This window comes from Cheilinus undulatus, linkage group 12 (assembly GCF_018320785.1).
Source record: "Cheilinus undulatus linkage group 12, ASM1832078v1, whole genome shotgun sequence".
Taxonomy (NCBI): domain Eukaryota; kingdom Metazoa; phylum Chordata; class Actinopteri; order Labriformes; family Labridae; genus Cheilinus; species Cheilinus undulatus.
In genome coordinates this window covers 32,127,318-32,143,110 of record NC_054876.1, presented here as the reverse complement: position 1 = coordinate 32,143,110, position 15,793 = coordinate 32,127,318, and the positions used below count along the sequence as shown (strand labels likewise).

The window sequence follows — 15,793 nt, the reverse complement described above, 5'->3', positions numbered from 1 at the left end:
ACATGTTTGTTTTGCCCATTCCTTGTTCAGGCACATTTTGTTTCATCTGGTCCAAACTACAACATTTTGTAGTTTGGACAAGATCAGCATTTTGTGAATGCTGATATGACATTGCTTGTCATTGTGTTGCTGCTGTAAATGTATTTCACTGCAAAGAGAGGAAATGATGGGAGGAGAGAGGGGTGATGATGATGTGAGAAAAGCTATGAACATGATCCACTATCACACCAATGGGAGCATGTTTGGGTACATTCCAACCAACTGCTTAGTAAGAAGAAGACCCTGTACCACAAGACAGTATTAGATAATTAAAAATACAGAAAACATGGAGTTGTGAGTATTCACATTTTTATTATAGTGGAACACTGTATTTCTGTATTGACTTTGCCACTTTACAAATTATAATCAGTAATGTGTTTGAGCTCTATCTGCCTCTAAGAGTTCAGATTCTTGTGACGCTTTGACATGTAAAACCACTGCCATCTCTAAAATCCTTTTAAACTTCAGTTTCACACACAGTCTCACATACATCTGTTTTCAGCTCTCATCACCTCACAAAACATTGCAGTTTAACAACTGCATTTTTACTTTTCTGCCCTCATTGCAGTGCTAGCTATCATATAATATAAATAACTTTTGTTGGGGAGAACATAGGTTGTTGGATTGAAAACAAATTCAAAAGCAATTTTACAGTCAGTGAATGTAAAAAAATATACCTGAAAAAAGGAACATCAAAAGAGTGATTTTGTCCATTAGTGACAGATTGAAACACAAGGCCTTCAAATTGCTAATTTGGTCAAACAATACTGAACAACCTCAAGAAAGTTTGGATTTTAAATATAAAAACAAATACAAACTGAACATATTCATCTTTGAGACTTTAGCCACGAAATGTTTGAATACTTTATCAAATAAAAAAGTTATCTTATCCTATATTTTGTTAATGTACTCAGAATATTTTCTTTTAGAATACAGAAAAGTTTAAGATAGCCAGTAATGAGTTTCACAAAGATATCATGGTTTTATAAATGAGAGTCAGGGAAATATTGCTCACAGTTTGACAACCTAAGACAAACCCCACTGGGCATCATTGCTGTCCAGAAGGTGGGGGGGCTTCTGGTGCTTTCTCTAGGACTGGCAGAGGGATACTCTCTGTGGATACTGTGGGAGCAGCTAACGTTGACACGGGCACATCAACTGGTGAAGACGTGGATTTAGAGGGCGTAAACGCAGGTGCTGAGCTCCCCGTCTCAATTTGAGCATCAGCTACGGGCAGCTGAGAAAAGCCTGCTGTGTAAGATGGTCCATTTCCAGCTTCATTAAGCACTGACAGGTTTACAGCTTCAGAGGCAGGTGTGAGGGGTGCAGCAGCTGATATTTTCACTTCTGTTACTGCTGTGGATGCAGGCATGACGGCGTCAAAGCCAGCTGGAACATCTGATCCCACTGGCGTTAGGACTGAGCCGAAGGGTTCTGGTGAGACATCAGTCAGTGGAGGTGCTTGTGGAGGTGGAGATGAGGTGATCAGTGTTTGAGATTCCAGTGAGGCCTCTGTTGCAGGAGGTCCAATGGATGCTGAAGCAGCAGCCTCAGCTGCCTTGGCATTTTCTGCAGCTTTGCTCTCCATCTCCTCCATCCGCCGCTGCACCATCCGAGGCATCAGCTGCACATATGTGTTCATCAGGCGGTGGTTACTGCGGATAAGCTTTCCTGCACAGCTGTCCACACAGCGCTCCTGAACAGACACAGAAAATCAACAGGGATTAGAGGATGAGTTTGGCTAGTGATTGAGAAGGATCATTTGGATTTAGTATATTTTGGTATTGGACTCCTCAGTTTTGACGAAAGATATGCTTTTCAAACAACATGCAATGACATTTGAGACATTTGTGTTTTTGCTCTTTTATGATATGGGTCAGCGGTTCATAAGAGACACCCAGATAAGATTACCTGTGATTTTATATTTTTTCCTTGAGAGTCTATTATCACGCCAGGTGATCTGTGTGCGTGGAGGATTGTTGGTGTTGATGCATCACAACATTTATAAAGTACAAGTACACAACAGAATCAGTAGCAATCAGCTGCACTTTTTTAAAAAGGCATGAGAATCTTCAGTTTTAACACAAGTCACAAGTTTCTCCCTCTCTCGCTCCCTATGGCTCTCTGTGTAGCCTACATGCAATGCGGCTTATTAATTTGATTCATAATTAATCCTTTTTACTGACAATGCTTCCCTTTCCACATGTAGCTCTAGAGCCATGGGTTGAGTATCAATGAGTTTGCTGAACATTTTCAGAGGTAAAAGCAAGGTCATAACATAATGAGATGTGCCCCCATGTAATGCCCTGATTCTCTTTATGGCAGATTATTAATGCCTGTGCTTGTAAAGATAGGTTGTAAACAAACATCTCTTATTGTCTTACGTGCATTGACGCTTTATACACCGAAATAACATTCATACAGATGACAGTCATTTATGATAATTTTCTATATAATGAGTCGTCAAAGTATTTTCCTACCTCATCCATGGTAAGGTTTCTGTAGTTGAAGTTGCTCGTGCATCGCTGAAAGCAGATTTCCGTCATGCGATTGTAAACCAGAAGGAAATCCTTCAGCTGCAAGAGATACACGCAATCGTATCAGCAAAAACACCTTTGCATTCACAAATATACATAGTAGCTGTCACTGCAGATCAAACTGACTTACATTCCTCAGTTGTTGGTCTGGATCCATCCTGATCAGTTATGATTTGCCGATTTCTTAGCTACAGAGCTAGCATGCAGCGGTGGTTGGCTAATGATTATAACACCAGTTTATGACCTTCAGCTGTTTAAGATGAATAAACACACAATTTCAAAAGATGTATCTTAGATGACAGCTATAACGAATCACTTACAGACTACACATGAGCTGATTCAGGTAATAGTTTAGAGTGGCATGACATTCACATGCGCGCTGCCATGTTTGTGACGAAGATCGTCTATGCTCTGGAAGACGGAACACTTGGAGGGGAAAAAATATTCCGTTTCCGCTTTTTAAAACGGTATTATTATATTTGTTTATGTGTTCCTTTTTAACTAATTTTAGCAGTAGTTTCCGTCTATTTATTACTCTTGAAATACATAAATATACATTTATATTTGACGTTAAGTGTCCAGTTACGTAGTCATTTTTAGCAGCCCGTGTTCGACAGCTTTTAACGCCATTAAAAAGTTTAGGTTATTGAGGATGTTAGCCGTTTCCGATTGAGGACTGCAGTTGGTACATTAATAACATGTTGTTTACTCTGTTTAATTGAAGTCGTGTTGACTGAATTCACAAATGTTTTGTGTTTAATTCCTGATATGTTCATTTTGAACATGATATGTTACAATTAGCCTCGCTCATAAACCTTAATGTCCCAACGGCTCACTGACCTAGCATAAATTATATAGGCAAATATTAGCATCCATGGCTTGTCTTCTCAGTGGTGAGCCCTCCGAGAAGCTGAGGTGAGGCTACTTATTGTTTAAAATCAGTTTTCTTTACATTAACAAATGTAAGACAAGAATTATTTAGAAAGTGGTTATTTACGTGGCAGTTTCATGTTAAAAGCTGCTGCAACACACAAAAGCGAAACAGCTAGCTTACCAAGTGTCTGGATCCCTCACAGGTGAGTCATCCATACCTGTAATTTCCAATTGCTCGGAATATGTATAAATCCTTTACATTTTCTCCCAGAGGCAGTTAAAAAGAACAAGATGCTGTAATTTATTACTCATTGTATGATTTCTTTAATTAAAATAAACCTTGAGGCTTTGGACAGACTACAACTTTGGTTCAAACTGTAAAAAGAAGCCAACTTTAAAGAAAAAAAGTCTTATTCTGCTTTATTTAATGTCAAGACATGCAGGCAATAACCCTCAAATTAACTTCCAAAGACTGTCCATTGAGGGGGTATTTCAGAAAAAACAACTCAGTTTGGGTCAGTTACTCAAGAGTAGTACCTTGATGCAGACAAGATGGCCGACATACATCCAATCCATACCATAAATATCAACCAGAAGTCCGTACATTTAAGGTTAGGCTTAGGCATTAAAACCCGAGTGGTTAGGTTCAGGGTAAGGCAGTGGGGAAGGTGATATATTTGAGATCCAGCACCAAGGGTTAGGCTTAGGCGCGAAAAAGACTGACAAACACTTGCAGCTGAGTCCAGCACGGAGAAGAAACTTCCGCTTGGGACTTCCGGCATGGACTGGGTGCATAGTGACGCCCATGTCGGCCATCTTGACTGCAGTTGGGTCCCTCTCCAGTTATTTCGCCTCATCCTGTTGATACTGGATATTGAAACGGCACTCTTAAATGCCTTTTTATGTTTTACATTTTTCCAAAGTTTATCTGAAAATATTCCTTCTGCAATCAACTAGGTCACTAGCCAGAAATCTACAGTTAAAACTATACCACCTCTGCAGCTGAACAAGGATATAAGAAATGGGAAATCTGTGAAATAAAAGACATAGGAAGACAAATCATATGACTAATTGACATAGTTGGAAAGTAACTGATTACATTTACTCAAATTACTGTGGTTGAGTAGTTTTTTGGGGTACGTGTACATTTTAAGTACTTTTTAAAATCCGTCATTTTACTTCTTCTTAAGTAGGTTTTGCTAGGGTAGACCGATTATCAGCCTTGCCCATTATTGATGACACTGACTAGCTTGATGTCACACAACTATGTTTTTCATAACAACTCAACTCAACTTTATTTATAAAGCACTATAAAACAACCACAGCCAAAAAAAAAATGCTGTACATAATAGACAAAACAACGCAAGGATAAAACAATTAAAACAATGAATAGGTACAAACACTAAAATAATTGTTTAATTGTTTCTAAAAACAATTTAAGAACAATCAAACAATAACTAAAGACAAACTATAAAACACAAAAAATGCATATGGATTTCAAATCTTGGCACCTCGGTCAAATGCAGTACTAATAATTGGTATCGATGTTGGCCCTGACAAACCAGTATTGGTCAACACTTAGTTTTAATCAGAGTAACTGAATGTTTTCTGAAACAGCTGTTGTATTTTACATAATTATAGAGGTGTGCCTTTACCTGAAAAAACTGGTATCATGTTTTTATTACCAATAAGGAAACTTAACATTTTACTGTAAAACCCCACAGTAGCTACCCAGGCTAGGCAATTAATCCAAATTTAGATTAAATGACAATATGTCCCACTGCAATCTTCAAACCCCAGAATTTTCAGTATTTCTTTGACCTGTCATGTGGCACAAAAAACAGTTTTGTACAATTCTTTTGCAGCAGAGTTGTTATGCTCTACACATTAGGCAAACACTGAAGCATTGTTTTTTTCTAGAATATTTTGCAAAGCAATCTTACTTTTCTTATTTTTGTAAATATGTCTCTTATTTGAAATGAGAATGACATAAAATGATCATTCCCTTCAGTGCAGTAATTCACCTTGCGTCTGCAATGTGAGCAAAAATAATCACAGTAAGATAGTTTCTCAAAGTGTTCAGCCCGAGTTTTCTTGATGATTACAAGAAGACTTTACATTAAATAAATCAGTACATTTCCCACTGTGAATGCAGTCACAGTCACACAACATGTCATGTAATCCTAACATGGAGTCCTGGCCTACAGGAAAGAAGAGTTTATGTTTAATCTATCTTATCTTGTGTTAGTTTAGAATGATTTTTTGCTTCTGTTTATTATAATTACAGAAGACGTGGAACTTAAAGATGATTGCTTGTCAAATTACAAAAACAGTATTAGAAAAATATGCAAGTAGATTATTTTCCCAAACTGTTCGACAGTAGTAGCTTCTCTGACCAGTACTTTTACTATTATTTAAGTGAATTGTAACCATACTAGCTGTACTTTTACTTGATTGCATAAGTCTTGTACTTTTTCCTCCCCTGCTAATTCATAAAACCGAAGCCTCACTGAAGCATTTAAACATGCTTTTGCTGTAAGTGCTGTGCATGACTTGTGTTAGAATGAGAAAATTACTGTATGCAGAGCAGGAAAGAGTTAAAAACCAGCTGGAAATTAGTTTACTTTTGCCAGCTGCCACCATTTTTCCATTGCAAAAAAACCCCTGAAAACTTGAAAAGTGACATTTTATTAAATAAAATATTCAGCTCATCTGACCAGCAGATACAGTGAATAACCGGTGAAATGTTGAGGCTGGTGCAGTATTGATTATTGACAGTGCTTTCAATAATTTGTATTGCACTTCTCCTTTAAAGGAAGTTTAACGAGTTTCTAAGATTGTCCTGCTGTTTCTGTGTCTATGTTTCTTCTGTGCATGTCTGCAGCATTTTGCTCTGAGCACCCGAGGGCAGAGATTAATCCATACAGGATGTAGGCCATGGACAGCTATTGAAAAACTGTCAGATAACAGTAAGTGTTCACACACCCCTGACCGCTGAGTTCACTTCTAAGCTCAGTTGGCTCAGTAGCTATAGCAGCAGGCTGTAACTTCTTCTTTATTGTGGGATTTGTGAGGGTTTTTTATTTTAGAAATATTGTGGACAAAGCTGTACCTCATATCTCTTGGCTGACTTTGACCTTCACATGTGTTAAATAAAGACCTCTTCCTGCTTTCTTTTTTAGTTAGTCAGTCAGAAACTGTGCCATAAGATGTAAAGATGGCCATTTTCGGGAAGGTCCAAACATATCTATTTTGCATCAAAGGCTGAGGCTGAGAATTACTGTTCTAGATGTTCACTTCACCTAAAGAAAGCAGATTAATACTAGCTAAAATAAGTTAATCTATTCAATATAATAGCTTCTAGTAGCTCATCTGTCTCCTACAGTATGGAGAGACAATGTAGGATTTATTTTTCATAACACTTTTTATACGAGACACCTACTGTATCTTTACATCTGTAAAAGAGATGTCATAGGTTGAGATCTTCCATGTCCTGTGATGATTTTAAATTTTCCACTTTTGTTGTAATAAATCAAACATTTCCATCCATACAGCCCTTGACCTCTAAATGTCACACACGTACACACAAGTTTCCTCTTAATCTTCGGTTTATTACATCATCTAAATAGAAAGGTGCATTTTTGTTCCTCTATTGCTCAATACATAGAGATCAAAAGGTAGTTGTTTTGCTTAAAAGCAGAATTTGCTCAACTGTGCAACGCTTGTTAAATACTGGTGATGAAATCTTTACAATAATAGCAATGGTTTTCAGTGGCTTTTTAGGTTTTTCACCTCTAGCTAATCTTCTAGGCCATCATCATGGTTAAAAGTGCTAACAAGATGATTTGTGCAACTTTGCTCTGCCTCTGAAAGTACTGCACAAACATCCCCATTACTAAAATTCATTCTTTCCTCACCCTCTCCCCCTCCTTTCCACACTGTATTCAACCGATCTTCCTCACCTCTTATACCCTCCCATACTTCACCTCCCCTCTCTCGCTCCATCTCCTCTGCTTCCTGTGCTATTTGCTGACTGTTCAGGTAGATGCTGCTGTGTGACACCATGGTGCTGGTGTCTCTGGATGGAAGGTGAGCCTCCATGTCCGCCTCCACCTCCAGAAAAGCATTCACAGGGTGGACTGTCAGCTGGTCCTGAAGGCTGTGGCGTGCCTGATGCTTATGCCGAGGCCTCTTCTTGTGCTTCTTTGCCAGCTTCAGATCCAGTGAAGCATAATTCAGGTCAGCTTCCAATGTCTGCTTCTTAGAAAAAAAAAAAAAAGGGCCAAAATTTTGGATATCTTGTTTTTCATGTAGCTGCAGATTTGTGTTTCTCTATGTTTGGTTTATTTTTAGAACATATTCAACCTAAATGTGCTCATTGGTTCACAGTTTCTCAGACCACAATGGGTTTAGGCTTAGCTGCTTTCCGTATTGAAAGCAAATCTGTCAGCGCTGTTCTAAAGTGGTCGGCAGGATGTGTGTATAAATACAGACCAGCGTAAATATAGAAACAGTGCAAATGTGGGGACAAAACTTTAAGATATCTGGATTATACCAGCATCAGAATAATACCAAGCATAACAAAAGTTTGAGTATGAATACTTATGCATGGTATTGGCATGATACCCAATATCCATTACAGGTATCTGTGTCATAGCTATGATTTAAAATTTTAGCAGCTCACAAAACTACAATTGCATGCAATATTCACTTTGCAAACTTTTTAAGAGTTTTGATGATTTAATTATTAATGCAATCCAGACAAAATCACGTTTGCAAGCTTGATTATAGAAATAAAAAATTTAAACATCATTCAGTGGGATCGTTAGCATTTTTCCACAGATGCAGGAAAGCATAGTGGTGTTTGCATTACACGAGAGAATGAAACTAAAGTTCACTCAAACATACTGCTACAGTAAATGCCGATAAAACAACATCCATTTTGAAGTATGAGGTATGGCTATAAATAATGAGACTGTGCATATGAGGACAAAACTATGTGGTTCACAGCCACACTGAGTGTTACTTATTAAAGGCTGGGTATTCACGTATAACTGATGTAAGTTTCCGATAGGGGACGTCTTTAATTCACTTTAAATTGACAAAAGTGTGTGCCAAAGTTGTTTCAAAACTTCTGACTTGTGATAAAAAAAAGAAAAATGCAAGAAAATTTGTCGAGACATTTTGGAGAAAATTGAAATCTGATATTTTTAGAAGGAGTTTTTCCATGTGACAAAACCTAGATCTTCCAGTATGATCCTTAGACAAAATGGCAGTTTAGGCCTTGGAAAACACCATCATTGCCAAGGATGAAGAAAGCACAACAGAAAGTCCAAATTAGGGTCATATTGATTGTTTTCTTCGACATTAAGGGTATAGTTTTAAAGGAGATATTCCAGGAGGGTCAATGGTGAATCAACACTTTTACAAACAGGTTCTAGAAAAACTGCGAGAAAAATATCTTAAGAAAGAGAGCACAGTTGTGGAAATGGTTTCATTCTTTATCAAGACATTCTTAATACTTCATCTTGTGAAAGCAGTTCCTGGCTTAATAACAAATCAGTGCTGGGTCACCCTCCCTATTCACCTGATCTAGCTAGGTGTGACTTTTTCATTTTTCCTAAGATCGAATCTGTGCTCAAAGGAACATGCTTCAGTCGGTGTCAGAAGTTAAGAAAAGAACGCCAGAGGTTCTGAGAAAACTGTCCAAAGTAGACCTACTGCACTGCTTTGATCAGTGGATGACCTGAATGCAGCTGTGTGTTGATGCAGAAGGGGAGTATATTGAAGGAGGAAGACACTGAAAAAATGTTTATGTTCAATAAAATTGTATTACAGCATTAGTGTAGTTTTTTGATGGCCATACCTCGTATGTAGCAAACTGGTGGAAAAAAAAATACTAAACTCCAATTAGTCAACAGTCAAGAGAATACGGAACCTCCAAAGAGATATTGTACAGCTGATACCTGCCAGTGTGAACACACACTCAAAAATTTACCTGAGTACGATCCCTTGTGTGTTGCATGGTCATCATCTCATAGCAGACCTCTTGAGAACCTAAAGGGGAAGCAACACATGAAGCCTAGCATTAGTTCATGCAGAACACGGTAGTCATCGACCAGTTGTGATAAGCTGACAACCAGGTGATTCAAATTATAGCTCTTCAGCTCCCACAGCCAATCACAGCTCTTTTTCTCAACACAGTGGTGTACTTAAATATGATGTCATTTTCACTAATCCCTGCTGGCATTTTTTTTTTTTGTTTGTTTTTTAGATTTATTTTTGGCCTTTTTGCCTTTATTTGATAGGACAGTGGATAAAGTCAGAAATAGGGGAGAGAGCGGGGAGAGACATGCAGGAAATAGTGCCACGGGCCGGATTCGAACCTGGGTCGCCTGCGTATATGGCATGCGCCTTAACCACTCGACTACCGGCGCGCCATCCCTGCTGGCATTTTTGCTGATGCATCATGCTGCTGCTGGCAAAGCTTGACCTCCTCCACCCCAGCCTCCTCCTTTATAGCATAAAGCTTGTTGCACCCTCATATTAAGATTCATGCTGCTATGGATTAATTACTTTTGACCTAATTTTATTGTATTCAGTATGCATTGTCATAAATGTATCTGTCCATATTGGGGGATTCTAGCCATGCTCACCCAGGAAAGTCAAAGCATGCTGCTTGACTAACTCAGTGAACATCTTCTGAGCAGAGCATTCTCAGCCAATTAAAACTGTATATCCAGTTTGCAATAAAATGGTTAAAGGGGACTTATGCAAAAATCACTTTTTCAGGCTTTTCTAACAGAAATATGTGCCCCTGGCCTGTCCACAACCCCCTCAAATACCGGACATCTCCCCACCCCCCTCCACCTTTCAGAAAATATGTTCTAAAACAAGCCGTTCTCAGCTTTTACCCTCATGATGTCACATGGGGAGTAAGCACCCAGAAAAAAGTTCCGCCCTCACCTCCTGATCTTCCTCTCAGTTGCCAGTTGAGATGCTGGATAGCTCAGCTGGTTATTCTGCTGACTTTTGTCTGGGAGATTGATGGTTGGAATCCCAATTAGGTCTTTAACTTTGGATAAAAGTGTCTGTAACATTGTAACATCAGTGCCACAACCATTTCCTGAGAGGGGTGATGAGACACTTATCTCACGAGACGAGATTTTGGCCCACAAGACGAGACAAGATTTTACACTTTTTTTAATTTTGGAAAAAAAAATATGAGTGGAAAATATGTCCTTCATATGGCTGAAAGTCCTAATTGCAAAGCATTCAGGTCTATTAAGAAATGTTTAAACTAACTCCTCTTGTACTGAATAGACTATCAGTGCTTACACACAGTTTATCTTGCCTAACTCTGACTCAGACTGTACATTTTAAAGCTCTTCAAATAAAACCTTTCATTTTAATATTCTACCATATCTTTATGTTACTACACTATGCACCCATTGCTTCAATAATAATAATACTAATTAAAGCATTTAGATTATTTTGAAAGTAATTTAATAACTATCTACAACAGACCTAAATATAAAGAGCTGCATCAGTAAAATCAAACTATTTCTTATCCTCTTTGAGGACATCCGAATTTACACTTAAAAGAAATATTTCTGTCAATAACACGCTTGTTTGTTTTTACAGTAATTTAGAGAAATAGCTTTAATTATTGTTTTGTGATCTTTTTCTCTGATAAAAGCTTTGACAGTATTGGACACGATGCACAGATGAGCGTGTGTATTAATGTGTGTGTGTTGGTGAGCGAGTGTGTCTCTGCTCTGTCTGCTGTCAGACAACAAACAGGAGTCTTTAAGTGGAGCTAGAACTTCACTTATGGAGCTAACAGTGGACTCTAAGGTGCTCAGACAGTTTGTTCTGCTAAGTTTACTCCTGCAGTACACAACAGCCCATTGCACAACTCGTGTTAAGATGTGTGACTGAAAAAAGGTTAGAAGAGAAGGAGACAGGACACAGCAATCAAAGTTACAAAGTCATAAATAATGACACTATGAGCGAGTCTGCATGCATACACGAACTTTCGGAGACTGCACAGCTTTCCAGCAGCAGCATTTAGTCATTTCAAACGGTTATGATTAACTTATTAGGCATTTGCGGATCATATACACTGTAAAACTCAACATCCATTTTACTCATAAACATTGAGTTGAAATTACTCAGTTCTTTGTAACCTGTTCTAAATACTTATCATAAACAAGTTACTTGCACTTCTTGGCCATAACAGCTAAAGGACTCAGTTTACTTTAGTTTACTTGGTTTAAACAAATTAAGTAAAAAAGGGGTAAAATTAAGTTGTGTTAACTTAAAAATCCAAAACAGTGATTTCAATTGTATTTCTATGAGCTGACAGAACTCATTTTAGTTTTAAGTGAACAGTACTCAAACAATTTAAGTATTTGTTGTTATAACTCATATTATTTGAGTTATGGCAAATCTGCAGTTTTCCCAGAATGTCTTTGGGCACTAAACCTTTATGCACTCTGTTTGCTGCAGCTGTCTTGGCCAGGACACTTTTGAAAAAGAGATTTTTCATCTCACTGAGGTTTTCTCCTGGTTAAATAAAGGTGAAATAAAATACATAAGTAAAATGAACCATGAGTGAAGTTGCTGCCTCAATTAAAGATGTCCTGCCTATAGAGAGCGACTGTCAGTGAAAGTTGGATGGCACGCTGACATTAAAGAAATAGCAACTGCTTTTTCAGTGGATCACCAACAGCCACTGTTGCAAATGGTGGGGTAAGATAGCAGAGAGTTCTATCTGATGTTCTAAGGTAATCAGTTACTAGGGTAAGGTAATCAGATATTTTGAGTTCTATGAACTTATTGGTGTTTACAGGGCACTAAAAAAAATTAAGTATTGCACATTCAAAGTAGATGATTTAGCCGAAGTCCTGTAAACTTAAATTAACATTTGAATCTCAGTTTTGAGAACTTAAATTAATTGAGTTTAAACTAGTAGTGAATACTTAAATAGTTCATGTAGAACAAGTACTGCACACTGAAAACAAACACATTTTTTAAACTCACAACAGTCAAGTGTAGTTTACTTGTTATTTTTGAGGCAACTGGTTTCCATATTTTTTTAAGAAAGCTCAACTAATTTTGTCTTACAGTGTATGGCCCCGAGTAGTGCACGCGGAGGAGGGGGCGGGGGATGGAGCGTGATCTGAATGGGTCACGGATCAGCTCAGTTTCTTCATTAGCTGTCAAACCAATTTTAAAGTGTCCAGGGCATCTTTGTGAACTTTAATAACTCCCAGTTTGGTATTTTCTTGTCAGGAGAGCTGCTGCTCCTCTTGTCTGGGCAATATTGATCCCGCCGGAGGATTTTCACCTCGACAAGACATCTCGTGACGTTTTGATCTCGTGCGAGATCTTGTCACATCCCTAGTTTTAAGACATGCAAAAATCCAATACTGGAGTGGTTTTTTTCAGCAACAAACTTCACAGGCATGTTTTGAGGACCTCTGAGACCAAGATAAACTTGTCTTAAAAGGGTAAAATATGTCCCCTTTAAGTATATCAAGAGATTATTCCTGATTAAACCTCTGTATGTAATCTTTAATCCATAGTTAAATTGCATAGTGTATATCAAATAAATAAGAAAGAAAATACATTTGTAAATGCTTCCCTATTGATTCAAATCAACACAGGCAGCCAGAACATGAAAACAAAGGATTTAACCCTTTAAACATTGGATCATATTTAATACACAGTTTTCTAAGACTTTTATCTAATCAACATGATCAAAACATTTCTTGGAAAGTTTTTGTTTACAATCTGATAAACCATAAAAAATGCCCTCGAGTGAATTATCACTTTCCAAAAATAGCTCATGTAATACAAAAAAAAAAAGTGAAATTTTGTGGCAATTTTTCTTTTTTAAGAAGATTGAATAAACGTCTCAGTTCCAAAAAATAGAGAATTTTCTGGCTATTATTTGAGGTATTAGACTTTAAAGGATTAAAAGAGGGGATAATAAAGTCATCAGAACATTATGTAAATGTATAGAAGAAAAAAATTTAGAGGCCTTAAATTTTCTTTAATGTCTAGAGGCTTAGAAGCAATTCTCCTCCAGTGTCAGATGAATTTAAATCAGGCATGCCAAGATGCATGTGATCCGTTATTAAAAACATTGGTTATGGCACCAGATATTGATTTCTTAGCTATTTTTTAGTTAAAACAGTATTCTGCTGTTTAAAAGTAAAGATGAACTTTGGTCTGAAAAATACGGCATCTTTTGTTATCCTTAACCAGTTGTCATTTTTCGCTAATAAAAGACCTGAATGAGAATATTTAATTTGGAGGTTGTGAAAAAAAGTTTGTACATAAAACAAGTATATATATTATATCCTAACACAAACCCTTAAAAACCAGAGAAATAAACAGCCTTATGCAATTGCCACTTAATTATTTCCATAGCTGTATAAATGGCTTTCAGATAATTTGAAAGAACGCTACTTTTATTCACACTTAAATTATTTCTTAATATAGCCATGTGGCATTAGCGTAAAATTACTGTCTAAAACGAGGATTAAATAAGCCATGTAAATATAGAAACGTTTTATTCTGCAGAGCGGCCACATGCAATATACCTCGTTCCAAAAAAGCTTTCTTTAACCTTATTTATGCCGTAGCTTTATAAGATGAACAAAAATCCCCTTTTAGTGTTTCTAAGGTGAAAGAAAGCATGCCTGAGCTCACCACGTCTGTCGTTAATGATGTTTCCATAGATTGGATTTTCCTGTTGTTCCTGATGATTGCCGGAATTTTCCTGCTGCTCATGGTGGTTTATGTTATGAAAATATTGCCCTTCACTATGTGACAAACTGCAAGATGTAGAGCAACAATCACATGTAAGATTTCACAACAACAGGTGCATTTGTTAATAAGCAAAAAATATTCAATAACTTTGATTATTCAAAAAGATTTTTGACTGAATAATTCATGTATGTTTAAGCCCCAGTTAAAGAAAAAACAAACCTTTCTGGCTCATAAATGTTTGGGTAGCAGCACTCGTCTTTGTCTGGATGTGAAAAGTAGACATTGTGAAGAACTAGTTGTGACCACACGAAAGAAATTCTTAAATAACTTGAATTTATAGAAGTACCTTTGCACAGCGTGGCTCTGTGTCTAATGCAGAAGAAGACATTGAGACATAAAGAGATCAACAAGGCCAGTAAGAGCAGCACCAACCCGACCAGCTCATGGAAGCAGTCTAAAAGACAAACATGAAAAAACAACTTTTTATCCTCCCAACATTTAAAAAATGTCCTACCTATTTCAAAGTTAGATTTTGGATTAAAAAATCTTATTCAACATCTTCAATATTCTTACTATTTGTAATTCCCCCCTGTTGCATCTGAAGAATATGCAGAAAAACTAAAGCTTTGGTCATCATCACCAGTGACAAATGACAATAAAATGTAATGTTTCAAAAAAATTGAGGACTTTAAGTCCTGACCTTTAAGATTAAAATAATCCAAGAAACCAAAAAGAGAGCTGCAGACATTTAAGACTGTAACATCCGTTTTAAAGTTGTGTGTATCGACCATGTGGTACCTTATACATGACATCAAATAATTCCTTTTGTAGTAAAACAGAATGAAGGTGGATTTGTGATTTTTATTTACTATCATTTGAATGTAAATAATGCTCACTCAGAAGTCGTGTCAAATTTATTCTTACCCATGTGGCATAAAAGTGTACCTTAACTTTACAAAAAGAGTGGGTGCAATAGAAACGACAAGTGGTACACATGGCATGTTTGTAGGTTTTGTCCGGATACAGCTCTACAATAAACACAATTACATGCCATTACATCTCCCTTTTCTTTCTGTTTTCAAATAGGATCAAGCCTTATTGAGCAAAATAACATTTAGAGAGATGTCTACAAGCACAATGGGGAAAAATTACATCCAAGATTGAAAATAAAAGCTGAATGTGAAATCACAAAAGTTGTACAGATCTTACCTCCCATATTCCAAAACTTGTTGCTGTGTGTCTGACTCGATCACTCTCTGGGCATCACGGTGTAAAGTCAGCGAGGTGTGCTACACTCTGGTCTATTTTTACCTTGCTTTGGTTACCTCTGCCTTCTTATCACAGCACTTTGAATACATGCTGCACTTCAGTTACAAACAGGAAGTATTGTAACCTCATTCTGAGGCACACTCTCATTATAATGTATTATTCTATTTTGCATGTGGATAACCTTCCTGCCATTAAAAGCTTAGGAGGATCTCTGCTAGTGGTGTGTACTTAAATTAAAATAAATAAATAAATAAATAAATAAAGAGAAACCAAAAAAACCTCCCTTAAGAGGG

At 37.2% G+C, this 15,793-nt stretch overlaps 2 protein-coding genes across 4 annotated transcripts; both read right to left on the bottom strand.

The window, feature by feature from the left end:
- Positions 1-331: 331 nt before the first annotated feature.
- Positions 332-4,068, bottom strand: timm10b (translocase of inner mitochondrial membrane 10 homolog B (yeast)). 2 transcript variants are annotated; one of them, XM_041801928.1, is made up of 4 exons: positions 3,987-4,068; positions 2,707-2,826; positions 2,520-2,615; positions 332-1,735 (listed from the first exon to the last, which is right to left on the bottom strand). In XM_041801928.1, the coding sequence occupies exons 2-4, from the start codon at positions 2,731-2,733 to the stop codon at positions 1,088-1,090; spliced, it is 771 nt and encodes a 256-aa protein (XP_041657862.1). In that variant the 5' UTR covers positions 2,734-2,826; positions 3,987-4,068; the 3' UTR covers positions 332-1,087. The 2 variants fall into 2 exon arrangements, with proteins under 2 accessions (XP_041657862.1, XP_041657863.1); XM_041801929.1 differs by lacking the exon at positions 3,987-4,068 and adding an exon at positions 3,631-3,649.
- A 2,346-nt stretch (positions 4,069-6,414) lies between these two features.
- LOC121519130 lies at positions 6,415-15,563 on the bottom strand. Of its 2 annotated transcripts, none has more exons than XM_041801926.1 (6): positions 15,441-15,563; positions 14,578-14,685; positions 14,451-14,493; positions 14,172-14,296; positions 9,448-9,506; positions 6,415-7,709 (listed from the first exon to the last, which is right to left on the bottom strand). In XM_041801926.1, the coding sequence occupies exons 1-6, from the start codon at positions 15,445-15,447 to the stop codon at positions 7,248-7,250; spliced, it is 804 nt and encodes a 267-aa protein (XP_041657860.1). In that variant the 5' UTR covers positions 15,448-15,563; the 3' UTR covers positions 6,415-7,247. The 2 variants fall into 2 exon arrangements, with proteins under 2 accessions (XP_041657860.1, XP_041657861.1); XM_041801927.1 differs by having other exon boundaries at positions 6,415-7,706.
- Between the last annotated feature and the right edge of the window lie 230 nt (positions 15,564-15,793).

Coding starts and splice junctions, on each gene's coding strand:
- timm10b (XM_041801928.1), bottom strand. CDS start 2,733: ATGGATCCAGACCAACAACTGAGGAAT. Junction 2,616..2,706: donor CAGACCAACAACTGAGGAAT/GTAAGTCAGTTT, acceptor TATCTCTTGCAG/CTGAAGGATTTCCTTCTGGT. Junction 1,736..2,519: donor GAAACCTTACCATGGATGAG/GTAGGAAAATAC, acceptor GTGTCTGTTCAG/GAGCGCTGTGTGGACAGCTG.
- LOC121519130 (XM_041801926.1), bottom strand. Junction 14,494..14,577: donor CAGAGCCACGCTGTGCAAAG/GTACTTCTATAA, acceptor TTTCACATCCAG/ACAAAGACGAGTGCTGCTAC. Junction 7,710..9,447: donor ACACAAGGGATCGTACTCAG/GTAAATTTTTGA, acceptor TTTTTTTCTAAG/AAGCAGACATTGGAAGCTGA.